Below are 23,030 nucleotides of genomic sequence, written 5' to 3'. Positions count from 1 at the left end.
TAACCTAAAAAAAATATTAAGCAAAGCTGGTATGATTAATATTGAGATGGGAGATCTCTCACATCCAAAGTTGTAGGCTAGATGGGAAAGAAACCTATTTCTAATAATCTCATATAAATGAGACTTGGAGGGCATTGGCCAAATTCAATCTGATCAGGCAAGAAAATGACTGTAGGAGGCAGTTCATCAGATAACCCAGTGCAGAACCATTTAGGACTCAAATAACCCCTTGAATCAAACCTGGAAGCCAACAACAATCAGCATTGCTCTCAGCATAGAGAGGTCAATGAGAAGTACCCAACGTCAACCACACCATGTTTTGCAACTTCTGAATGCTTTCCAAGGCCAGCTCCATGTAGAGCACATTACCGTAATCCAGAGGTTCCCAAACTTGGCAACTTTAAGACTTGTGGACTTCAACTCCCAGAATTCTCCAGCCAGCAGAGCTCTGCCAAGTTGCCAAGTTTGGGAACCACTGCGTAATCCAAATGGGAAGGGACTAAGGCACGAGAGACAGTGAGCACATTTTATTTTACGTCCCATTCCTTCTGGCACGTGAAAGGGCCTTCTCTATGGTTGCTACTACTCTTCCACTGGCTGGCAATGCCATATTTATCTACCTAGGTTAGCTTTGAAACTAATTTGTTGCAGTTGATATTAATCTGCTAAGAGTGCCTTATTTATTTTTTTCTTGTGTAGCTTTTAAATTATAATTTTTTTTAATTTTGTTTGCATTGCTGAACATTTACACACCGGTTTTTATGGGGAAAAAATTCAAGTACATGTAATCAGTTTTAAATAAAAACCTCTCCAAACCTCAATAAATATTGTGAGAATGTGAAGAGTTAGAAAGAGACATAAGCAAAACCATCATTCAAAGTCAAAGCAATTACCTTCCTACTGAGATTGTATCTGCCACTCCTATTTCTTAGAAACCAACTGGGGAGACTCATGTCTTTGATCATGGCTATGGTATGCAGGACAGATGGATTTCATTTTTTACCTATAATAACATTTCTCATAGAAACTCTTCTTATGTTTCTTTGGCCCTGAGTGCTAAGTATTTTGCAACCAAGAATTATTTTGCTTCCATTATCCTGAATCAGGACTAGGAACAGGAAAGTGGGAAAGAAATTATTGTGAAAAAGAGGAAATATTTGGAAACCAATGCATTAAAATATATGTTTCAATGAAATGGATAGTTTGAGTTCCAAAGATTCTGCAGCTTGAGAATACCTCACTGAAAATACTTCCAGAAACGGCACAATTAAAGTGATTTCAATTGTATTATCTTGTACTTGGTCTGTAGCATTTATAGTTCTGGAGAACCAGTAGCAGAAATTTTGAGTAGTTTGGAGAACCGGGAAATAGGCTGGCACCGCCCCAGTTGCCTCCCAGCCGATCTTCTTTTGTTGCCCACGAGAATGGAGCTGGAAAGCAGGTTGGGGTGGGGAGAGAATGGGGATTTTGCAGTATCTTTCCCCTGCCATGTCCACAAAGCCACGCCCACAGAACCGGTAGTAAATTTTGAATCCCACCACTGATTAATACTTAAACAATTAGGAGACAACTCAGAAAAGACGACTATCTTAATGGGAGTGACCTGACATGGAGATGGGCTTTGTGGCTTCTCCACAGATTAGAGATGCCCATAGCCTTGGGTCACAACAAGCAACCACAATGAACAGATAAGCAGGCTCTCTAGTCTATAGGACTTTGAGGGAACACAGAGTCTGTGGGAATGGTAGTCCAATTAACTAAGCGATGACAAATCAACTCAGGGACTTATCTCCTTTTACCAAATGACAGAATATGGAGAAATCCCTTTCTTAATGCCCCGCAATCAAAAATCAGATCCTTGGGTGGGTCTTACTCAACTTTACTTTCTGTTCAAACATACATTTTTAAAAGCAAAATTATTTGTTGCCAAGAATTATGTCACATTAAGTCCATTTTCTCAATATGCTGAAGCAGCACCAAATGCTTGCCACTGAATACTGTGGAAGGAGGATGCTACCAATGTATGCAACAGGACAGAATCTTCTGGGATGTCTTCTCAGTGAGGAAGGAAGGAGTTAAGTAGTTTAGATGTTTTAACGTCATCAGTATTTCTACATTTCCTACAGCTGCTCCACTTTGTTTATATCAGAGAAACTGCTGCAGGCTGGAATTTGGCAAGGTTAAAATGTGCTGGAAATAGAAGTTGAGGGGTTTTTTTTACCTTTAATGCTTGTTCCTTAAAGTACTGCAGAGCATATGCAAATATTTCAAGGGCCTTGACTTTCTTGCCATTTGCTGCTGACAAGTCAGTTTCCAGATTGAGATTCTGAAGAAGAAAATAATTTTCAGAAGTAATAAATATTAAACCATGCTTTCTGAGCTGAGGGAATACAACATTGAACCTCACTCATAATGCCTTCTGCCTAATACTCACAATTCTTATAGGTTTTAGGTTGTGTCATTTTATTTTTATTGTTTTGCCCTTCTTAATTTTTCCTACAAGTAGTCCTTGACTTATGATAAGCTGCTTAGTGACCGTTCAAATTTATGATGGACCTACTGGGAGTTACTTACAACCCCGATTCGAAGTTCTGATTATTGCCCTCTATGGTCACATGACCAAAATTCCGCTGCTCAGCAACTAGGCCTCATTTAAAGCCGATCCTACAGTCACATGATCATGTTTTATCAAACAGTGGCATTTACTTTCAGTTTTTAGCGAAACGGCATCCATAGATACTGATATGCCTAACGCCATTTTATAGCTATCACAAAAGAGGTTGGACAGGTTCCATTATGGCAGTGGTTCCCAAACTTGGCAACTTTAAGACTTGTGGACTTCAACTCCCAGAATTCTCCAGCCAGCAGAGCTCTGCTGGCTGGAGAATTCTGGGAGTTGAAGTCCACAAGTCTTAAAGTTGCCAAGTTTGGGAACCACTGCATTATGGTGATAAGTATAGGACTACATCACTCGAGAGATTGATCCTCCTCTTGCACAGATGAGAGAAAGTGAGAAGAGTTATTATTGCTAGTATGCCTTGACACTACATAACCAGGGGAAACAGCTACAGAAATTTTTCCCACTTTTTTATCTATCCCCATAAAGGTAGCACAGGTAATAAACGCCTTATCTGTCTCACAAATCAATGCTGGACAGTTTGCAAAGTGAGGATCCCCCTGAAAACAAGGTGGCGGCATAGAGATTTATGAAAAAATGCTGACTCCAGTTATGGCTGGGGCAGGAAGACAACAAGAGAACTTCTGGGAAAAGGATTGAAGCCTTTAGGTTTCTATTTGATGGGCTCAGCTATTTTGCTATATAGGTAGTCCTCAATTTGCGACCACAATTGAACCCAACATTTCTGTTGTTAGGGGAGACATTTGTTGTGAATTTTGCCCCCATTTTACAACCTTTACATTTGCCTCAGTTGTTAAGCGAATCACCGCAGTTGATAAGTTAGTAACTCGGTTGTTAAGTGAATCTGGCTTCCCCATTGACCTGGCTCATCAGAACGTCGCAAAAGGTGATCACATGACCTAAGGATGCAGCAATGGTCGTAAGTATGAACTAGTTGCCAAGTATGTGAATTTTGATCACATGGGGATGGTACAAAGATTGTAACTATGAAAAATGGTCATAAGTCACTTTTTTCATTGCTGTTGTAACTTTGGACAGCCACTAAATGAACTGTTGTAAGTCGAGGACTACCTGTATGGAAAATGTGCGATGGATGAGACGTGGGTATGCTCATTTCACCTATCAATGACTCCTTGAAGAATTCATTTGCACACCCCTATTATCCTGGATTTTCATTTCAATATGATTTCTCATTTATACTTGATTATGTTTATAAAAGACAGACCTGCAATATGAAGGCTTAAATAATCCTACATGTATCAGTGAGTTTACTCATAAATGGCTTGTTCACAAGGAAATTCCAGCCCAGACAAGACATACATGTAGTCCTCAACTTACAAGAAGTCACTTAATAACTGTTTGCAATGACACCCTCAGAATGAGTATGTTACAACCTGTAAAGCATTTCCCGCCATCGTAAACTGTCGCACTGGCCCGCCAATCCCATTGGTTCACTTTTACACCCAACTGCCAAGTGCCCTGCAATCATGTGACCATTATTTGCAACTTCTCTGCTGGCTTCCCCAGAAAGTCAATGGGAAGCCAGCAGGGAAGGTTGCAAATGGAGGAGACATTGGATTTGAGGTCCCTGTATGCAGAGAGGGGAAACCTGGCAGAAACACAAACATAACTTTTCTGAGGCTTTCTGTGCAGCTGTGGAGAATCTTGGCAATCATATCAGACCTGCCCAGGAAGGAGGCAGCATATTCCAGAGAGAAACCCAAAATAAGAGACAAAATTAGACTCCTGGAGGACTCTAATCAGGACTAGGTTTAGAGGAAAGAGTATCCATAGCCTAGAATTTCCCAAGGTATATCTATTAGGTTAGAAGGCTATAGCTTTAGCTTAGCAAGTTCTATTAGATGTAATTAAGTACAGAACTGGACTCAATTAGACTTTACAGTGTCATTTTTGGGCTCAGTCCTAACATTTTCAGAACACTGGTGTTCACAAGTATTTTCCCCTCTGCGCCTGTGTGTGTATAAACTCTGATTTTAAAGAAAATGGGTACCAAAAAAAAATAAGATGTAAAAATGCTGCAGAAAAATATCACTTATTTATTTGGGTAGCATGTTAAAACAAAATGTTCATTATATCAAATGAACATTGAACATTCTTAGGTAAGAATATAAAATGGATTCACTACTTACACTGGTTGTGTGGAGCTTCATCTTAAATTTTTCAAAATAGAGCCAGTGTTTTGATTCGTTAGGATCTAGGTCATGATAGAAATCTCTAGCCGCATAACCAAAACTATGGAACTTTCGTTCTGGGGTCAAGAGAATAGTTGTTGGTGTCTTCTGGTTGGCCACACCAGGATCTCCTCCTTCCCATCGCCTAGAACATAGAGAAAATAATTTAAAATCCATCAAAGTTTGATATCTATTGCTATTCAACCTGCGTAATTTAATCCAACACAAAAGCTTTGTGGAATTATTTTTAAAAAATCAGTACACAACCTTCTAAGAGTTTTTTTTTTAAAGCAATTGCAGGCTGATATTTAGAGGTTCTGGAGGAAAATACACCAAAATCCACCAAAAGTTAGGTATAAAGTGTGCCACTTTTCTCATAAAGTCCCCCCCCCACCGAGCACTAACGGACAATCCACAAGCAGAACCTTATTGCCAGATCTTGTTTGTGGATTCCTATGATGGGTCTGTATGAGAAGAAAGCAGATGGGTCAATTGCCCAAAGCATTGTAATTCCTGTTTCCTCTACAAAGAAAAGCATCAAGTATTTTATATAATAGAGCCCTATTTTAAAGATGTGTTCCCTACGGCCCTTGACTATTAGGAAAAAAAAACTCCTTTAATTGTTTTGGTTTTGAGTAGTTCTTGGTTCGGAGAAGGAGGCTCACTGGACTGCAGCAGCCAGGTTCTGCCCCAGCATGCAAAACATATAAAAAGCATGGTACATGCACTGGCAGGGATACGATGGCTCAGTGGCTAAGATACTGAGCTTGTCGATGAGAACAGTCAGCAATTCGGGGGTTCGAATCCCTAGTGTCGCGTAACAGAGTGAGCTCTTGTTACTTGTCCTAGCTTCTGCCAATCTAGCAGTTCGAAAGCATGTAAAAATGCAAGTGGAAAAATATGAACCACCTTTGGTGGGGAGGTAACGTTCCATGCGCCTTCAGTGTTTAGTCATGCCAGCCACATGACCACGGAGACGTCTTTGGACAGCACTGGCTCTTCGGCTTTGAAACGGAGATGAGCACTGCCCCCTAGAGTCGGGAACGACTAGCACATATGTGTGAGGATAATCTTTACCTTTACATGCACTGGCACTGCATTTAATACAAGAGACTGTATCGAAGGATCAAATAATAAAGAGCATAAAGTGAGTATATTTTGTGGGTGACAATGTTTTTTTCTCTCCTTGCTGTAGCACATTGTTTATTATTAACACTGTCAATAACTCAAGTGAGCTAAACCTCTTAGGCTTTTCGGGTGAGGTCATTTGTCAAAAGGGCACACTAACTGGTCACAACCTCTTACACTTGAGTCAATACATTAGCACTGCACAATTATCTCTTAGCAATAAAACATCCTTTGTTCTCAGCCCATGAAATTGCCTTCTCAATATATAATTAGGAGTTCATTATAGAGCAAAGAGAATCCCAGTGGCTTGTTTGTGAAGGGGAGGGGGGATACACAAATTGTAAAAGTCTATTAAATTAACAAATGATAACTGTAAATAATAATATCCAAATATCTTGAATTAGACTTTAGTGGAAGCACATGGTAATCTGAGACGTGGTAAAAAAAAAGAGATTGAAATGCATCGTTTTGTGCCATTCAGAGTCTGAATCGAGATTGCTGCTTGTGAAGTCCTGCGCACCAGCTGCACAATCAAAGCAAGGAAAAAAAATATTGTTTTGATTGGGAATCCTAATAACTGTAATTTTGACTCATTTTTGATCTTAATTTAACTGCAATAAACCTTTTGAATCCCTTCTCAGTGCTGTTCTGTCAGGCACACAGGGTGCACCCTGTGGCTAAGATTCCGAGAGCTATCTTTAGTATACGAATGAATTTTTCTATCAATAGCAGTTAGCAATAGCAGTTAGACTTATATACCGCTTCATAGGGCTTTCAGCCCACTCTAAGCGGTTTACAGAGTCAGCATATCGCCCCCAACAATCCGGGTCCTCATTTTACCCACCTCGGAAGGATGGAAGGCTGAGTCAACCCTGAGCCGGTGAGATTAGAACCGCTGAACTGCAGGTAACAGTCAGCTGAAGTGGCCTGCAGTACAGCACTCTACCCACTGCACCACCTCGGCTCTCTAAATCAAACCCTTCCTCAACTTGGATGGTCCCAATGTTTAAGAATTGCCAACGCACCCTGAGTCTGTGTTTCAGACTATACACATCAGTGCCCAAAATTCAGCTGGCAGAGAATTTCAGCCTTTATTTAATAATAGCAAAACCTGTATTTCTTTTCTTCCTTTAGGATGTAAAGATGAGTAATACCGTGCGAAATGTTACTAAAAGAAAGGTTTACAACTTGTGACAGATTCAGGTTGGGATTTCCCTAGTCCTTTCTACTTTCTTATAACTAGGAAAAAAGGAACAGATTCTGACCTAGATTTTGGCTTGATCAGGCCTCTAATGCACAATGATTGTTAAGAATACAAATCCTGCCCCACCATAAGGAGTAATAGCACAAGACAAAAGGCCAAAGCATTCCAACATTTAAATCCTGCACTGACTTGCGATAACTCTTAAAACGTACAATCACAATCTTGCATCATATGTTGGTTGAACCAGAAGCTTTGTATAACCATAACATTTCCCACCAAGATATAGGTAGACCTATCCAGAGAGGATATAGCTCAGCAGAAAATCATATGCTTTGCATGCAGACAGTCCCAGGTTCAATCCAAAACATTTCCAAATAAGACTTAATATAGTCACTTAGGTCAGGGGTCTCCAACCTTGGCAACTTTAAGCCTGGCAGACCTTGAACTCCAAGGTTGGAGACCTCGGTACACCCACCTATCCTCCGCGAGCTGCACTGGCTACCGATCGGTCTCCGGATACGCTTCAAAGTGCTAGTCGTAACTTATAAAGCCCTTCATGGTATTGGACCTGGGTACTTGAGAGACCGCCTGCTGCCAATTACCTCCCAAAGACCCATCAGATCACACAGGGTCGGCCTCCTCCGGGTTCCGTCCACCAGCCAATGCCATCTGGCTACTACCTGGGGGAGGGCCTTCTCTGTAGCAGCTCCGGTCCTTTGGAATGAACTCCCTGTGGAGATCCGGACCCTCACCTCTCTCCAGGCCTTCTGGAAAGCCGTCAAAACCTGGCTGTGCCGGCAGGGCTGGGGTTGATGAGTTCCCCTCCCCTCTCGACTGGTATGGCTGTGTGATTTTCGTGTATTTTAATTATGTGTACTGTTGTTTATGTTCCCTTTCCCCTTTGAGTTGTTCGCCGCCCTGAGTCCCTCCTGGAGAAGGGCGGCATACAAATAAACCAAAACTAAACTAAACTAAACTCTGACAGGTGAAACTAGTGCTACTTATTAATCAAGAGTGTTTGTCTACACAAAGCAATAGCCAACTTCTTATAAGCCTGTTTCCTATAGTCTTAGGTTTGTTTTATTTTATAAGTTGTATTTTAAGAAATTCTAGCGGTAAAAAAAGTCGCATTGCTTATTAACAAAGTATTTTCCATTTACTTCTGCAGACATTTTTATTTTAATACTATCAAAGAAAAGACTAAGTGTACATAAACAATAAGAGTAAGTATTCTGACTTGATGAAACCGTGGTCCCTATTTATTCATCCAGCCTGTCACATGTTTCCCGTGGCCATCCTAGTATGGAATCTCTGCCCTCAGCTGATTCCCCCATACTACATCTCTACTCTGCATCAAGGAACCTTGGCAACGCCTGCAGTCTTTTTATTATGCATTTCGAGAACTATAAATAAAGTCTTCCCTGTCACTCTTCTCTGTTAAGCACTTTGATGTTAACAGGGAAAGGTTAAGAAGCAGGAGTCAAGACTTGGCAATTGCATCGTTCTTAGGATGGTTTGATGAAGTCAAGGACAATATCAGCAGCACAATAGTATATGCTTGGAGTCACTTGATTGTGTTTTTAAGCTATTTTGTTTCAGTGAGAGACAAAGCCTTACTAAGGCTTTTTACATAGCCTTAGTAAGATTGCACTTGGAATACTGCATCCAATTCTGATTATCACAATATAAAAAGATATTGAGACTCTGGAAAGAATGCAGAGAAGAGGGGCAAGAATGATTAGGGGACTGGAGGCTAAAAACATACTGGTTACAGGAATTGGGTATGTCTAATCTAATGAAGAGACTAGGGAAGATATGATAGCAATGTTTCAATATTTGAGGGACTCCCACAAAGACAGACAAACTATTTTCCAAAGCACCAAAAGGCAAGATGAGAAACAATAGATGGAAACTAACCAAGAAGAGAAGCAACCCTAGAACTTAGGAGAAATTTCCTAATGGCGAGAGCAATCAACCAATGAAACAACTTGGTTTCGGAAGTTGTGGGTGCTCCATTACTAGAGGCTTTCAAAAAGAGACTGGACAATCATTTATCTAAAATGGTATAGATCAGTGTTTCTCAACCTTGGCGACTTTAAGTCCTGTGGACTTCAACTTCCAGAATCCCCCAGCCAGCACAGCTGGCTGGGGGATTCTGGGAGTTGAAGTCCACAGGACTTAAAGTCACCAAGGTTGAGAAACACTGGTATAGAGTCTCCTGCTTGAGCAGGGGGTTGGAATAGAATACTTCCATGGTCCTTTCCTACTCTATTATTCTATGAGAAAGTTAAAAATGTGTGTAAGTTCTACGCTAAAATAAAAAGTTAATGTGTTGGAGGAGATTATACACTTTTTATGAAAGAAGACAATGAATCAATAACATAATAATCCAGTCACTCAACCCATTTCTTGTACACATACTCTATTCAACCCTGACCCTGTACTGATAAAAGTTATTTTCAAAAATGAATTGACTTAACCTGGACAGGTTTATCATCCCAAAGACAGGCCCATTTTTGTGTGTGTTTCAACTCTTCGACCCCAGTGTTTGTCATCTCTGATACTGAATCACAAAAAACTAGAAGCCTCTGTGAAGGAGGTCGGAAGGACCAGTTTCTCTACATTAAAAGCAAGAGGTTGTATGCCACACAGAAGCTAATTCATTTCCACGTTAGCCCAACAACTGAACAAAAAGCATGACAAAGCTTGAGATTCAAGTAAGAGCATTATAATTTTATTTCCTTTGCTGCTTCCCTCCCCATTTCACCTGCAGTTTTAAAGCTGGAGAGAAGAATAAGATTTTTCTATGATTATCTGTATTCCAGGTAATAACAGGAAATTGCAATCTGTTGTGGCACTTGCATTCATAACTGTTGTTGTGGCAGAATGGCTGGCAACTCCTTGGAGCTGTATTCGTTTTCCTTTTGGAGAGGAGCTATAAGAAATGTTTTACCTCTTATAGAACAGGATAGCAGAAGAGATTGGCTTACTGACCCCTTCCAGTTCTGTGACTTTGCTTGGGCTAACAATTTTGCAATCACAACCTATCAGAAGCTTCACACTCAATTACACATCTCCCAATCCACTCCATTGATTTCTTTATGGCTGTGTTAACAATAGTCACAAGAAAGTAATTTTGTCCTTTTTACATTTTATTGAAAATGAATAGTAGAAAAGGATCAGTGCAAAGCAGTAAGAAAACTGTGGAAGGGTGAGGGTTAATGAAAAAGAGTAAGATAGAACTAACATTTTATTTTATTTTAATGTAAACATCCTCAAATATAATGTAGCTCGAAATGACATTTCCTGTAATAAATATCTTCCAAAGTACACAGATTACGTAAATATTGACTTTGCAATTCTATCTACATTACCAGTTATCACAGTTTAATAAACATAAGCCATAGTTAACTGCCATACTTATTTTACTCCTTTTATTTATTTATTTTAAAAAGTTCTCTAGAAACAATTCTGAAAAACAAGAACTCACAAGAACCGCTGTTGGGATTTCTTATGCTCATTTTTATGAACTTTTTGAACATACAGCTTGGATGGCTAAATACTACTTGTTAATATTTCACACTGATCCAGTTTTCACAGTAATCACACTGATCCAGTTTTCACTTTTGAACTAATCTTCAGGTTTGATTCAGTATTCGCAATTCACAACTTCAGTATGATTTGTTTTTTTATTGCAGATTAATGGAAAATTGCAAACCACAGAGAAAAAGCCATTCTAAGGCTCTCTCTTTTTTTTTTTAAAAAAAAGGAAATACATTTCACTATAGAAGTCTGAAATCTGGTTTGCAGGAAAATTCTCATTTCTAAAAACATTTGAACATTTCTATATAACTAAAAATACTTTTATTTCCTATTGTTTTATGAAATGCTGGTGCTGTTGAGATAATTGCTTATTTCCTTATGTCTGATGACTCTGGTTGAAAATGCATCATCAGACATGTCTGGAGATAAGTAGAAAGAAGTTTCTTAGGCATCCATTCAAATTTATGACAGACCCCTAAAAAAGACTTATGTTTTCAAGTTTTTTTTAAAAGTTTTTGACAATGCCCAACCTCTCTGGGGTTGAGGGCACTGTGATGTGGCTTACAACATACATTTTTGTTTCTAATAGTGATTAACATGTAATATCATAGTTTGGGTCATTGAGTAGTTGGGGGGGGATAGATGTAATCGATATACTAATGACACTCACCTACTCTATAGAAGATCAGAATAGGCTGCACATCTTTTGATGCAAAAACTGGATGTGTAAGGGCCAATACACTGAGATTAAATCCTCACTTATTGGACATTCTGTGATAGGTTTCTTCCTAAATATAGAAACTGGGAAATCTGCCTGCCTCCATTGGGTTACACTCATTCAGAAATAATAATTTAGTGTGGCTTTTAAAATATTTCTACATTCATTAAGGCAGATAAAATCAAAAGGTATCCCTATATGTAATTAAAATAAGCACTAATCAAACCAGCAATTTTACCACAGAATAATGTAACTCTTTATATTTCCCTTTGTCCATTACATGTTGATTAAGTTAACAGCACTTATAGCAATAGTACTTAGACACAGTGCTTTACAGCCCTCTCTAAGCAGTTTACAGAGTCAGCATATTGCGGCCAACAATCTGGGTCCTCATTTTACCCATCTCAGTAGGATGGAAGGCTGAGTCAACCTTGAGCCTGGTGAGATTTGAACTGCCAAATTTCAGGCAGCCAGCAAAAGTAGCCTGCAATACTGCACTCTAACCACTGTGCCACTGCATTTCCTTTGAGTTCCCTTAATTAAAAAATCACACAGCTCCAAGCACCAAGGCCAGGATACGGATCCTCACCTCATTACATGAATACATTCGGGTTCCTTGGTGAAGCTGTAAGCGTAACCACTGGAAGTTGTGCCAAAGTCAATAGCCACCACAACAAGAAATGTCTGCTCCTCGGCATCGTTTGCATCTGAGTCCTTCTGTCCAAGGAACAGAAATGGGATGGTTTAAGGAGGAATTGTAAACATTACTAGCTCTGTTTGATTCTCCTTTGATACAGTTCAGGAGCTGAAGGCTGAAATGATTAGCCAACAAAGCTGACCTTTAAACAATAATGTTGTCATGTTTTTGAAATAATGATTATGTGCCATCAAATCATCTTTGACTCTTAGCAAACACATAGAATTTCGTGGTGGTGGTGGTGGTGGTGGTGGTGATGGTGATGATAATGATGATTTGGTCATATTGACTAGGGATTTCCAGAGCTGAAATCTAATATATTTATAAAATATTAGGTTGTAGCAAGCTAATACAGGTAGCCCTCAATTTACTATCACAATTGAGCCCCAAATTTCTGTTATAAAGTGGGACATTAAGTGAATTTTGCCATTTTATCACCTTTCTTGATACCACCATTAAGCGAATCACTGCAGTTATACAATACAACACAATAGCAGCGTTGGAAGGGACCTTGGAGGTCTTCTAGCCCAACCCTCTGCCTAGGCAGGAAACCCTATACCATTCCAGACAAATGGCTATCCAACATCTTTTTAAAGACTTCCAGTGTTGGGGCATTCACAACTTCTGGAGGCAGTTGTTATATTGGTAACATGTTTGTTAGTTAATCTGGCTTCCCCATTGACATTGCTTGCCAGAGAGTTGAAGACGGAGATCACATGACCCCAAGACACTGTGACTATCATAAATAAGAGTCAGCCAGCCATCTGAATTTTCATCACCTGACCATGAGGATGCCACAATGGGTCCTTAAGCGTGAACAATGGTCATAAGTCACATTTTTCTGTGCCATTGCAACTTTGAACAGTCACTAAATGAATTTTTGCAACTCAGGGACTACCTGTTTAGGTGATAAATCTTACCGCAATGTGGGAAGGAGACAAGGGTGTGATTCCTGGATCTCCTAAACTTCTTGCTGGAGATGCATAGGCGGATGTTGAAACTGCATCTGAAAGAAAAGGGAGGCATTTAATGAACTTGGTATCTTTCAAAGATGAAGAAAGGGCAACCAAAAGGGCATTCCTTCACATTGCCAAGATGGTTCAGAGCCAGAGAATAACCAAAGCAATGCACATAACAATCTTCTGCATTACTGATTTTAATGCCACGGTCATTTAAAATTTAAATGCCATTCTTCTAACCATGAATAAACTGGACTATTCATTTTGACTAAGCCCCTAAGGGTAGATACAGTATGGGGATATGTCTCCCACATCCCTCCATTCCATCTTCTTTTCTTCAGAAGTTCGGGTTAAATTCCATGATGCTTGGGATCTTATGACTATTTACTTATCTTCAGGCAGAAATAAAGGTTCTTAATATTGGCTAATGCGGCAACATAAAATATGAATAAAGCAAATCATATAGAATATAAAAGGATGCAGAACAACTGGATTGCCCTGCTGGTTCAAAGGGTAGAAAGCATAGGCCAATGATTCAAACCATATCAGGCATGTGTCAACAGAGGCTTCAATTGTGAATCTTGACCAAGATAGGAATTAGGAGAAATATCTTGTTCCATAATTGCTATTATGCTAGAAGCAGGGTGCCCATTTTTTTTTCAGCTTACAAAGGCGGCCCCTCCTTAAAACAATTGTTTTTATTTCATGAGAGCATGAGCTCTCAAAATTTATTTCTTGTGTCACTATTATTTTCTAGGGATATATAGATTGACTCTGATCTTTGAATGATCCAACAGAAAATTAATTCACTTTTCCACTGTTTCATAGGCATCTGATAACATTGAATTGAATTTTCTGATTTCAGTTTGGAGATGTGATTTAATTCCAATATTTGATTGGATTAAGTCTCCAAATAAAGTTTTATGTATTTGCATTATTTTCACTTGAAAAGGAAGAAACAGATTTGAATTTGTTGGAATAGAATGTATTCTATGTTAGTTCATTCTAGCAAATATAGCAAGTTTCCTCTGAGTTTCCATGGTTACCACAATGAATCACACATCCTATAATCACAACAAGTAGGGTAGCAGGCTATTTAGTGAAATGCCATGTAAAGTAGTTGCATTCAAGAAATAAGCTTGCATAACAGTGATTATGTGCGTCCGTCTGGTTTGGTTTCTAGGTATCAGCCATCTGTATAGCAAAATATGAAACCAAATGAAGTTGGTTCACTTAAAAGTTTTCTGAAATGCCACGAAGACAAAAAGACATTTTTTCCTTTGCATAACAGCTCTTGGCTTTCTATTTATTTTGCAGCATTTTTCATTTAAAAAGCTTTACAGTACTTCTTTTGTTGCTCTTTAATGACTTAGTACTTCAGTGTGAGTTATGTATGCATGTTTCCCCAGATTCTTTCAATTCAAATGAACAAAACTTTCTCAACTTTCACTGACTTCAGTGAAACCCTTTTGTAGTAAGAGTTCTTATAATGGCAAAACCAAAATGCTGTATTAAAAAAAGGTACAGTAGTCCCTGTGGATTTTACTCCACTAGTCGTTGCCAACTATAAGGGCAACATTTCAAGGTCATTGAGCCAGAGCTGTCCAAAGACATTTCCATGGTCATGTGGCCAGCATAATGTCATGAAGCGCTGTTACCTACACACCGAAGTAGTACTTATTTATCAACATGCATTTGCATGCTTTCAAATTACTAGGTTGGCAGCAGCTGGGGCAATGACAGGAGCTCATCCTGTCACGTGGCGGTCAGGCCTCAAACCTGGGCTGCCTGCTTTCCAGCCGACAAGCCTATCATCTTCACCATCGAGCCACCACACTGCCAAAAATGCTCTCTACACAAAGAGAAACAAATCCCATTTAACAAACTGGAATAATTTTGTGCCATGTAACAATGATGTATTGATTCTCATTATTGATACCAAGAGTGGATTTTATTTCCTGGATGAATGAAGATTTTGGAAATTATTCAACCCCAGGGGAAAGTTTAAATCTCTTCATGATATACAAGATGGTCCTACTGTAGACTGAGATACCATGTCGTCTATGCACACCTATGCACACACAGAGATACACAAAAAACACACAGAGCCTGTTTGATGTGGTGGTTAAGGCATTATGCTAGAAACTGGGAGACCATGAATTCTAGCCCTGCCTTAGGCACAAATCTGAGTGACCTTTCTTTCTTTCAGTTCTAGGAAGGACAAACCACTTCTGAAAAACCTTGCCAAAAATAGTGGGGAGAGATTGTCAAGGCAATTTCTTAAAATTGGAAAAAATGAACAGAATTCAATCATTGTATGTATGTATGTATGTATGTATGTATGTATGTATGTATGTATGTATGTATATGTATTATGTCACAACCCCTGGTATGCCCAAATATGGGAGGGAGCATACTGCTTCCCTTTTTCTGTCTATCAGCTCACTCTGGGAGCCATCCAGGCAGGCAGTCATTTTTTATGTTGCCTTGTTACATTTGTGTACACACACACACACACACACACACACACACACACACACACACACACATATATAATGTTGTATATACATATACACACACACACAGACACCTCCAGCATAATAAATAAATAAAGGCAATTTAGTATTGTTTTCACTATACTGATAGTTGCCATGGCTGAAGCCATGATTTAGCACAATATATGGATACAGCTTCCAAGACAACTATGAGATTATGCCCAGTGAACTGAAAAAGACAACTTTTAAATCTTGTGAGTAGAATATCCTGATTGAATATTCTGCCCCTTTAACAATAACAGTTATTAACAACTGCTGACTGTTAGCTTCCAGGTCTGAATTATCTATCCTCTTTATGATCTTCTTGCTTGTTTCTTAAAGATAACAATTCAAGTTGCTGAAAGGACCCATAGGTTTCCCTCCCATACAAAATCAATAAACTAAACTAAACTGCTGTTATATGGACAATGATAATGCACTTTCATTTCGAGATTTCATAGGCTGTTGCAGCATAAAATGTTCTTAGCTTTTCATCTTACCTTTCCTCCAAATATTACAGCAATACATCTATTCTTGAAACTATGGGCAATGATGAAAGATATTTGTCTGCAACTGTTTCCTAATATAGGAAAATGCATCTGGTATTTGAGAAACTTAACACTATGACCACCAAATGCAATATTGTTTTAACCAGGCTGAAGACACATGATCACAAACTCAGATTTAAGAATGTCCACATAACAAGCTACAGCTGAGTTGTCAGGTAAAAAAAAACATGAAAAATTTAAAGGCACACCCTAATGCATATTTTCCTGGCAGTAGCCACCACTGACCACTACAAGACTTTCTTCAGAGAAGACACATCCTAGAAGAAACCGCAAATGTTTTGTTTCTTAATGAAACGAAGTTAACACCATCACCTAATTTCAGTCAATCATGGCCTAAAAAATGTATCAGTATAATGAAAATAAAGTTACTTAGATCATGATCAGGATTCCACAGGGACTCAAGGTCAAAAAGTCCCATCACATACATTATGTCAATCTTGGCAACTGTAGGAGCTGGGGTAGAATGAACAGCATGAATTTGGGGAAGTCGCTGATCACTGGGCAAATCCAGACCTTCCAAAAGGTTGCTATAAAGCAACATAATCTTCCTGCTTCTTAAAGTCAATGATGCCACATAGATATATCTTACATTGCTAAAAAGTTCCTGTTCATAAAACTAATGTTTATGACTAAGGTACATATCACAAATCTGCAGGCACCTCTTTTGCCTACTAGAACCATCAGGGGAGACAACGTGAACCTCATAAGGGAAAACTGCATCGCTGCCTCATCCTTTGAGCACAAGGAAACTTCTCAACGTAAAGCACATCTACTTCTACAAACCTGCTAAACATTTACTCATCAAATGTATATGATTATGGAGCCCAAAGGGCATCCAGTTGCAAGCTCTGCCTTTTGGGTTCTACATATGATGTTGCAAAATGGGAGTGACATGCAGTGCTATGTTACATGCCGGTTCTATGTTGCTTCTGTCCCCTTTGCCCCATCCCACGGGCACCACTGGAGGCGTGGCACAACAAGACCGCGCTCGACTAAGCCGATTAAACCGCATCGCTGACGTCATCAACAGGGCGACAACAGCCAGCACGGAGAAAGAAGGGGGCTTTAAATAGCGCTTTGAAAGCAAGCCAATTCAACTTAAGGTAAGGATTAGGTTTAGGGTTAGCTTTAGGGTTAGCTTTAGGGTTAGATTAAGGGTTAGGGTTAGGTTTAGGGTTAGGTTAAGGGTTAGGGTTAGGTTAAGGGTTAGGATTAGGTTTAGGGTTAGGTTTAGGGTTAGGTTAAGGGTTAGGTTTAGGGTTAGGTTAAGGGTTAGGTTTAGGGTTAGGTTTAGGGTTAGGTTTAGAGGGGTTAGGTTTAGGTTTAGGGGTTAATTTTAGGTTTAGCGTTGACAGCGTGCTTCTGTCTCCGCGCTGTTGTTGCCCTGTTGATGACGTCAGCTACGCGGTTTCGTCGAGCGTGCTTTAGTCGAACGTGGTTTTGTGGTGGAACCCACTGGAGCCCCCACCTCTTTTGTCCCTGCTCTGGGTTAAGTCTGAAGCAACTTTATGAGATTTTGACAAATGTTTTAATTTCACATGTTAATAAACAACTAGTCAACATTAAGTATCAGGTTTCTTTAATATTCTTGTGATCAAAGACTTGCATGTCAGCAGTTTTAGCTGGGATCAACTGTATATAGTTTCCAGAACAGAGACCGGTGGGCAAACAACAGGCAGTCTTGGTCATTTAAGTCATGCCTGAGTCAAAACAAAAACTCTTCCCAAAGCAGCTTGAAGTTAATTGGATCTGAAGATTTGGGAGTAGCTTGTCCTATAAGAATCGAAGGATGCAAACCACAGTCAGCTTTGTTAATTTAAAATGATTTCAAATTCCACCTCATCCTAAATTATGTATAAAAGAAAAGAGCAGGAGTGTCAAACTTGCATCGTCATGGTGGTGTCACATGACGTATCATGACTTTCCCCCCCCTTCGCTAAACTGAGTGTGGCCAGCGTGTGACGCATCTGGCCCACGGGCCATAAATTTGACAGCCCTGGGTTAGCGGAAGAGGAGGTTTTTTAAATGATTTAATTTTAATCGTGGGACTGAAGAACTTGCAAAGGTCTTTGATCTCATTGTGATTGGGCAGGCTCAAAATAGGCAACTATGTTTCTAGAATCCCATTTTATTTTCTCTTACATGTACATTGCATGTAAGTCCATTTACTTACAGTATAGGTAGGATCTGTAAGCTGTTCAAAATTTCAGTGTTTTTGAAGTGGAGTTCTACTTCAGGTACAAACCCAAGCACATTTACTACAGAGTTACTCTGAGTGTTCTGCATGAGGGCTATTAATTCCATAAACTAATTATATTTCTACAATTGTGAGTTGTAATTAATAAATTGTATAAATAAAATAGCACATCAAAGCCATATAAGTCGGGATAAATCTTATGTTTGCTACACTTAATCAAAACTCCTATTATTCCTAGGAGAAAGGAATTCCCTTGAGCATTCCAAGAATAATTTCACCATATCTTTAGACCTGATAAGCATAGTAGCAAAAAAACCATCTCGGATTCTGGCTATCAGTGTTTACTTCGACTGAAGTAAAAGCAAGAACCAGAGCAGCAGTGTCAAACTTGTGTTGCCATGATGGCGTCACGTGAGGTTAACCCCTTTGCTAAACCAAGTGGTGGTGGGGCCAGCATCTGGTGCATCCGACCTGCGGGCCACACGTTTGACACCCCTGAATGTGCATTGGTGCAATCCTTTCTTAGTTCTAATGGAAACCAGGCGTTCCTCACTCCCAGGAAGTTTCTAATACTTCGTAATAAAAGTGAGTAACCATTTATAGTACTGTGAAAAGTCACTGTGTTGTTGCTGACAAAACCTACATGGATATGACCAGCAGTCACTAGGAACTTGACTAAGGAACATATTTAATTAAGCACAGTTGGTATAATTCCTCTCATATTTCATAATCTCTGCTTGGTTCTATTGCATATAACCATTATATAGCCAGGGTTAAGATGTTTGAGGATCTTACACATGAGCCCTGCCTTAAAATTAAAGAGTTTTATCAAAACATCAGCTGTGTACGTTTGTTTGGCATAAAACCATTATTTTATCGCTGAACACTGCTACCCAGGTCAGCTACAGCTGGAATAGATGCTTCCCAGCTCCTCAAAGAGTCTCATGTGTCCCTTGAATTATCACACCACTTTTTAATAAGAGTTATAACATATTCTCCCTAACAGCTTATCATCATCATCAGTGGTGGGATTCAAAAAAAAATTCTACCAGTTCTGTGAGCATGGCTTGGTGGGCGTGGCAGGGGAAGGATACTGTCAGCCTCTGCTTTGCTGCTGGTTCGGCTGCCATTGAAACGGGGAGGGGGGGCATGGTATTTGGGAGGGGATTACTAATTGTGCTGGAGGAAGATTCTGGAGTTTCTGCTGCCTGTCTTACTGCACATGCGGAGGAGGTTCCCACCAAGGCCAACGGCACCGACATTCCATCTTGGTGATGCCTTTCGAAGTTATCTCGCACCTGACACTTGGAAGAATTATGATTGGACTATAACTGGGATGCCAAGGGGTGGGGAATGGGGTATTCTATATATCATTTGCTTTCGCGCCTAAATAATCAGTCTTCGCTTTGCTACGCTTCTAATCATTTATAATTAGTAAAAGTACACTTGATTTCTATCAATGGAGTCTCGTGGTTTTCTTCCCTAATTATTCAAATGGAGGAGTGCTGACAGATACTGTAAAATCTCCATTCCTCCCAATAAGCTGGGAGTCAGGAGGCAAAGAATAGATGGGCCAGGGCCAGTCAGAGGTGGTACCGGTTCTCTGAACTACTCAAAATTTCCACTACCAGTTCTCCAGAACTGTTCAGAATACCGCCTCTTGAGCATCATCCCTTACAGTTACCCCACCATGCATAGAGAACTATTCAACATAATGCAGTGGGGAGGAAGTGGGAGCTGATAGTTGTAACCTTCCCCAATGCCACACCCTTCAAATGTGATCCCTGTTTGCTAGGAAGACAGGAGGGGTGGTCCAACTCATGGAGGCTGGATGTTTCAGAGATCAGCTCCACTGTCTATAAAGACTTCTGCTGAAAAAGGCTGCAGTGCTGAGGGCCTGGAACCATCAATATAATTAATGGCTGATTTTTGCTGCAACGTCTTGCAGCTTTTATCTCAAGCAAGTTTGCCTTTGTAACAAATTTTACTGCCACAGATGTCATTGTATTAATACAACATAATGTTTGCGGAATCCAATACAGTATTTTACATATTAAAAATATGCATTGTTCACAATGACACAGATGTCACAATCTCTTCATAGATCAAATTAGGAATTCAACTGAGTTTATGTTTCTAAGTACTATGTTTTTAAATACTATGTATTTAAAATACTTGGGATTTATTTTAACACCTTGATGCCAGTTACTTATATAAAATATACAACATTCGTTATACGACAACTAAAGGAATTAGCTTTTCCATTTTTTTCAAATTCTATCTATCATATTTTAAATATTTACCACCAAAAGGAGATTTTAGTCCTTATTTTGGGGGGGGGGGGGTGGAAAGTCATTGTTCTTTTTTTAAAAAAAACGGAGATGCCATTGTACAATATACATCCACAGTGCTAGCGTGGAAAATGCCACAATTTAAAGTACTTCCTTCACTTTTCCTCTGATATTTTCCTCTTCTTTCTTGTCTCTGATTCAGATACCCTCTATGTAATGCACCATTCAGTTGCTGACCTCAAGAGGAGCAGCTCTTAAATTATATTTCATGCCCTTCTATTATCAGCTCCATGCAGATCTCACACTGACAGAAGGATTCAATTTTGCATGTCATCCCCAACATAAAAGAAGTTGCATAGCTAGCTGTTACTCTTTTGACAGTTCTGAAGAAGTGGCATAATTTTCTAGCCACATGGGGACAGCCACACCCATGGCTGACTTGCACTTCCAAAGCCAGTACTACAGAAAGGGACCCAGGAAATCCAACCCCCTCCCATTCTGCATACACAAATAACTGCTGAGTAGGGTCAAGTTTGTCCTATTTCCCGAATGTTCTTTTTCCCCCCCCCCAAACTATTCCTCTCTGATGAAGAGGGGAGAACTACCCTAATTTGCACCTGCCCTGTTACTACTTTTTTAAGGGCCACAAAAATAAAGGTCGAAGGCCGCAGGTACCCAAGTTGCAACTACTCCCTTTAAAAACTGCAGAGCTTAGAAAATACTGCCAAGGTGTCCTATGCGACACATTATTTTGACCAATCGCAACTATGAAAGCTGGGAAGGAGGACAGAAAGGACTGGCCAATAGTTTGGATTCCACTCTCTTTACCTCCTCTCCGAAATTTAAAGAACTGGAGTTTTCTGTTTGCTACTATTTTAAAAAAAATAGTAACAAGCATCTCCGTTGTGATTTTAAAAGGGGACTTTCCCTTCTCTGTCTCCCCTCTGCCACCTCCTGCTCGTGAATTACCCCTGCTACCCTCCTTAGTTTAAATGCCCTTGGGGAGGAAGGGGGACACGCCTCCTCGGCCGGCCTCTTCTGTCACCGGTTCCGGGAAGCGCTGCATTGGCAGCCGCGGCCACCGGCGATCCGCACCCCGCCCAGCCGCAGAGCAGATGCAGAGGCCGGGAACACCCGCGGCTCAGCCTCGCCGGAGAGACGCGCCACCGCGCCGGGGGGGGGGGTGGGAAGGAGGGGGCGGCAGCTCGGATTCCTCCGCATTGTTTTTCCACCTGGATCCTACCGCCAGCCATTTCACCTCCCGATCCGCTGCTGCCATCGCCTTCCCGGCCTTCGGGGACCGCGTGACGGCCGGGCACTAGCCTCGGTCGAAGGAGACGACCACTTCGGCATCAACTCCTGGCACGAAGCTTGTCAACAACGAGGAATGAGGCGTTTAAAAAAAGGGGGGGAGTTTCCACGCCTGGACATCCCTTATATATTCTCTCTATTGCAAATCCTGCGCACCCCGCAACTGAAGAGGGGGATGCCCCACCACGCGTAGAGCCAACCCCCTGGTAATCAAATCAGATCTGCTGATAAGTAGAACCTCCGTCCCTTCCTTATTAGCTCCTCAAGATGCTCCTGGCAGAAATATTGCTCCGCTCAGGGGCAAAGTATACGCTCAGGAAAAAGGACCAAATCTCACGGCCCCCCTTTGTCCCAAACCAGCACTTAAGGCAGCGTCTCTCCACACACCCACACTTGTCAACTATACGGCACGCGGGGCTGCTCAGGTCGTCTTATTTGGCTCCGGTGCCCGCACAATATATTTCAGATCCCATATGATTAAGAGTGAGTGAGTGTGTGAGTATGGTGCGGGGGCTGGGGGGGGGGTGTTGCGGCTTGGCGTCTTCTGTGAATTCGGCCCGTTGGGTTCTGCTTCAAGCGTATTGCGCAAAAACCGCCCCAAAATGTAGAGATCGGGCCCAAATGTTCTGCGCGCGCTCATCCCGTGCGTGGACAGAAGTCGGTGCACGTGAGCGCTCTGCGCTGCGAACCCCGCGAGTTAACACCGTTAGTATCTTTTGTAGCCCAGGTAGGGGCGCCTCCTTATAATTCGCGGGGGTGGGTGGGTTGGTTTTTGTTTTTTTTTGCTGAAATGATACTGACGCCAAGTCTGGTTTTTCACACGGGCTTCCTTTCTATTCAATGGTCACCTTGCAAGATTAGACGCCGCTAGGATGTGCAATGAGTGTTTTGCAGCATTAGAGTGGAGGGCGTCCCTTCCGAGGCTCATGACAGCCTGCAAGACATAACCCGGGAGCCGAGAGGCTTCTGCCCCCGCTCCACCCCCAAGCCCGGATCCCTTGCCTACCCCCACCCCCAAGGAATCTTCTGCATATACTTATATATACTGC

The 23,030-nt window shown here is 40.7% G+C and overlaps 1 protein-coding gene across 1 annotated transcript in view; it reads right to left on the bottom strand.

Annotated features, from left to right (window-relative positions):
* HSPA12A (heat shock protein family A (Hsp70) member 12A) overlaps positions 1-16,723 on the bottom strand; it is a 49,708-nt gene extending 32,985 nt beyond the window's left edge. The window contains exons 1-5 of the mRNA XM_032225603.1: positions 16,552-16,723; positions 13,041-13,126; positions 12,013-12,140; positions 4,789-4,975; positions 2,222-2,326 (exon numbers count right to left, since the gene is read on the bottom strand). Of these exons, the coding sequence (XP_032081494.1) occupies positions 2,222-2,326; positions 4,789-4,975; positions 12,013-12,140; positions 13,041-13,126; positions 16,552-16,723 (678 nt within the window). The remainder of the gene's footprint in view (positions 1-2,221; positions 2,327-4,788; positions 4,976-12,012; positions 12,141-13,040; positions 13,127-16,551) is intronic.
* Between the last annotated feature and the right edge of the window lie 6,307 nt (positions 16,724-23,030).

The sequence above is a fragment of the Thamnophis elegans genome, chromosome 10 (genome assembly GCF_009769535.1).
Source record: "Thamnophis elegans isolate rThaEle1 chromosome 10, rThaEle1.pri, whole genome shotgun sequence".
Taxonomy (NCBI): domain Eukaryota; kingdom Metazoa; phylum Chordata; class Lepidosauria; order Squamata; family Colubridae; genus Thamnophis; species Thamnophis elegans.
The sequence above is the reverse complement of the archived record's forward strand: the minus strand, read 5'-3'. Positions and strand labels throughout refer to the sequence as shown.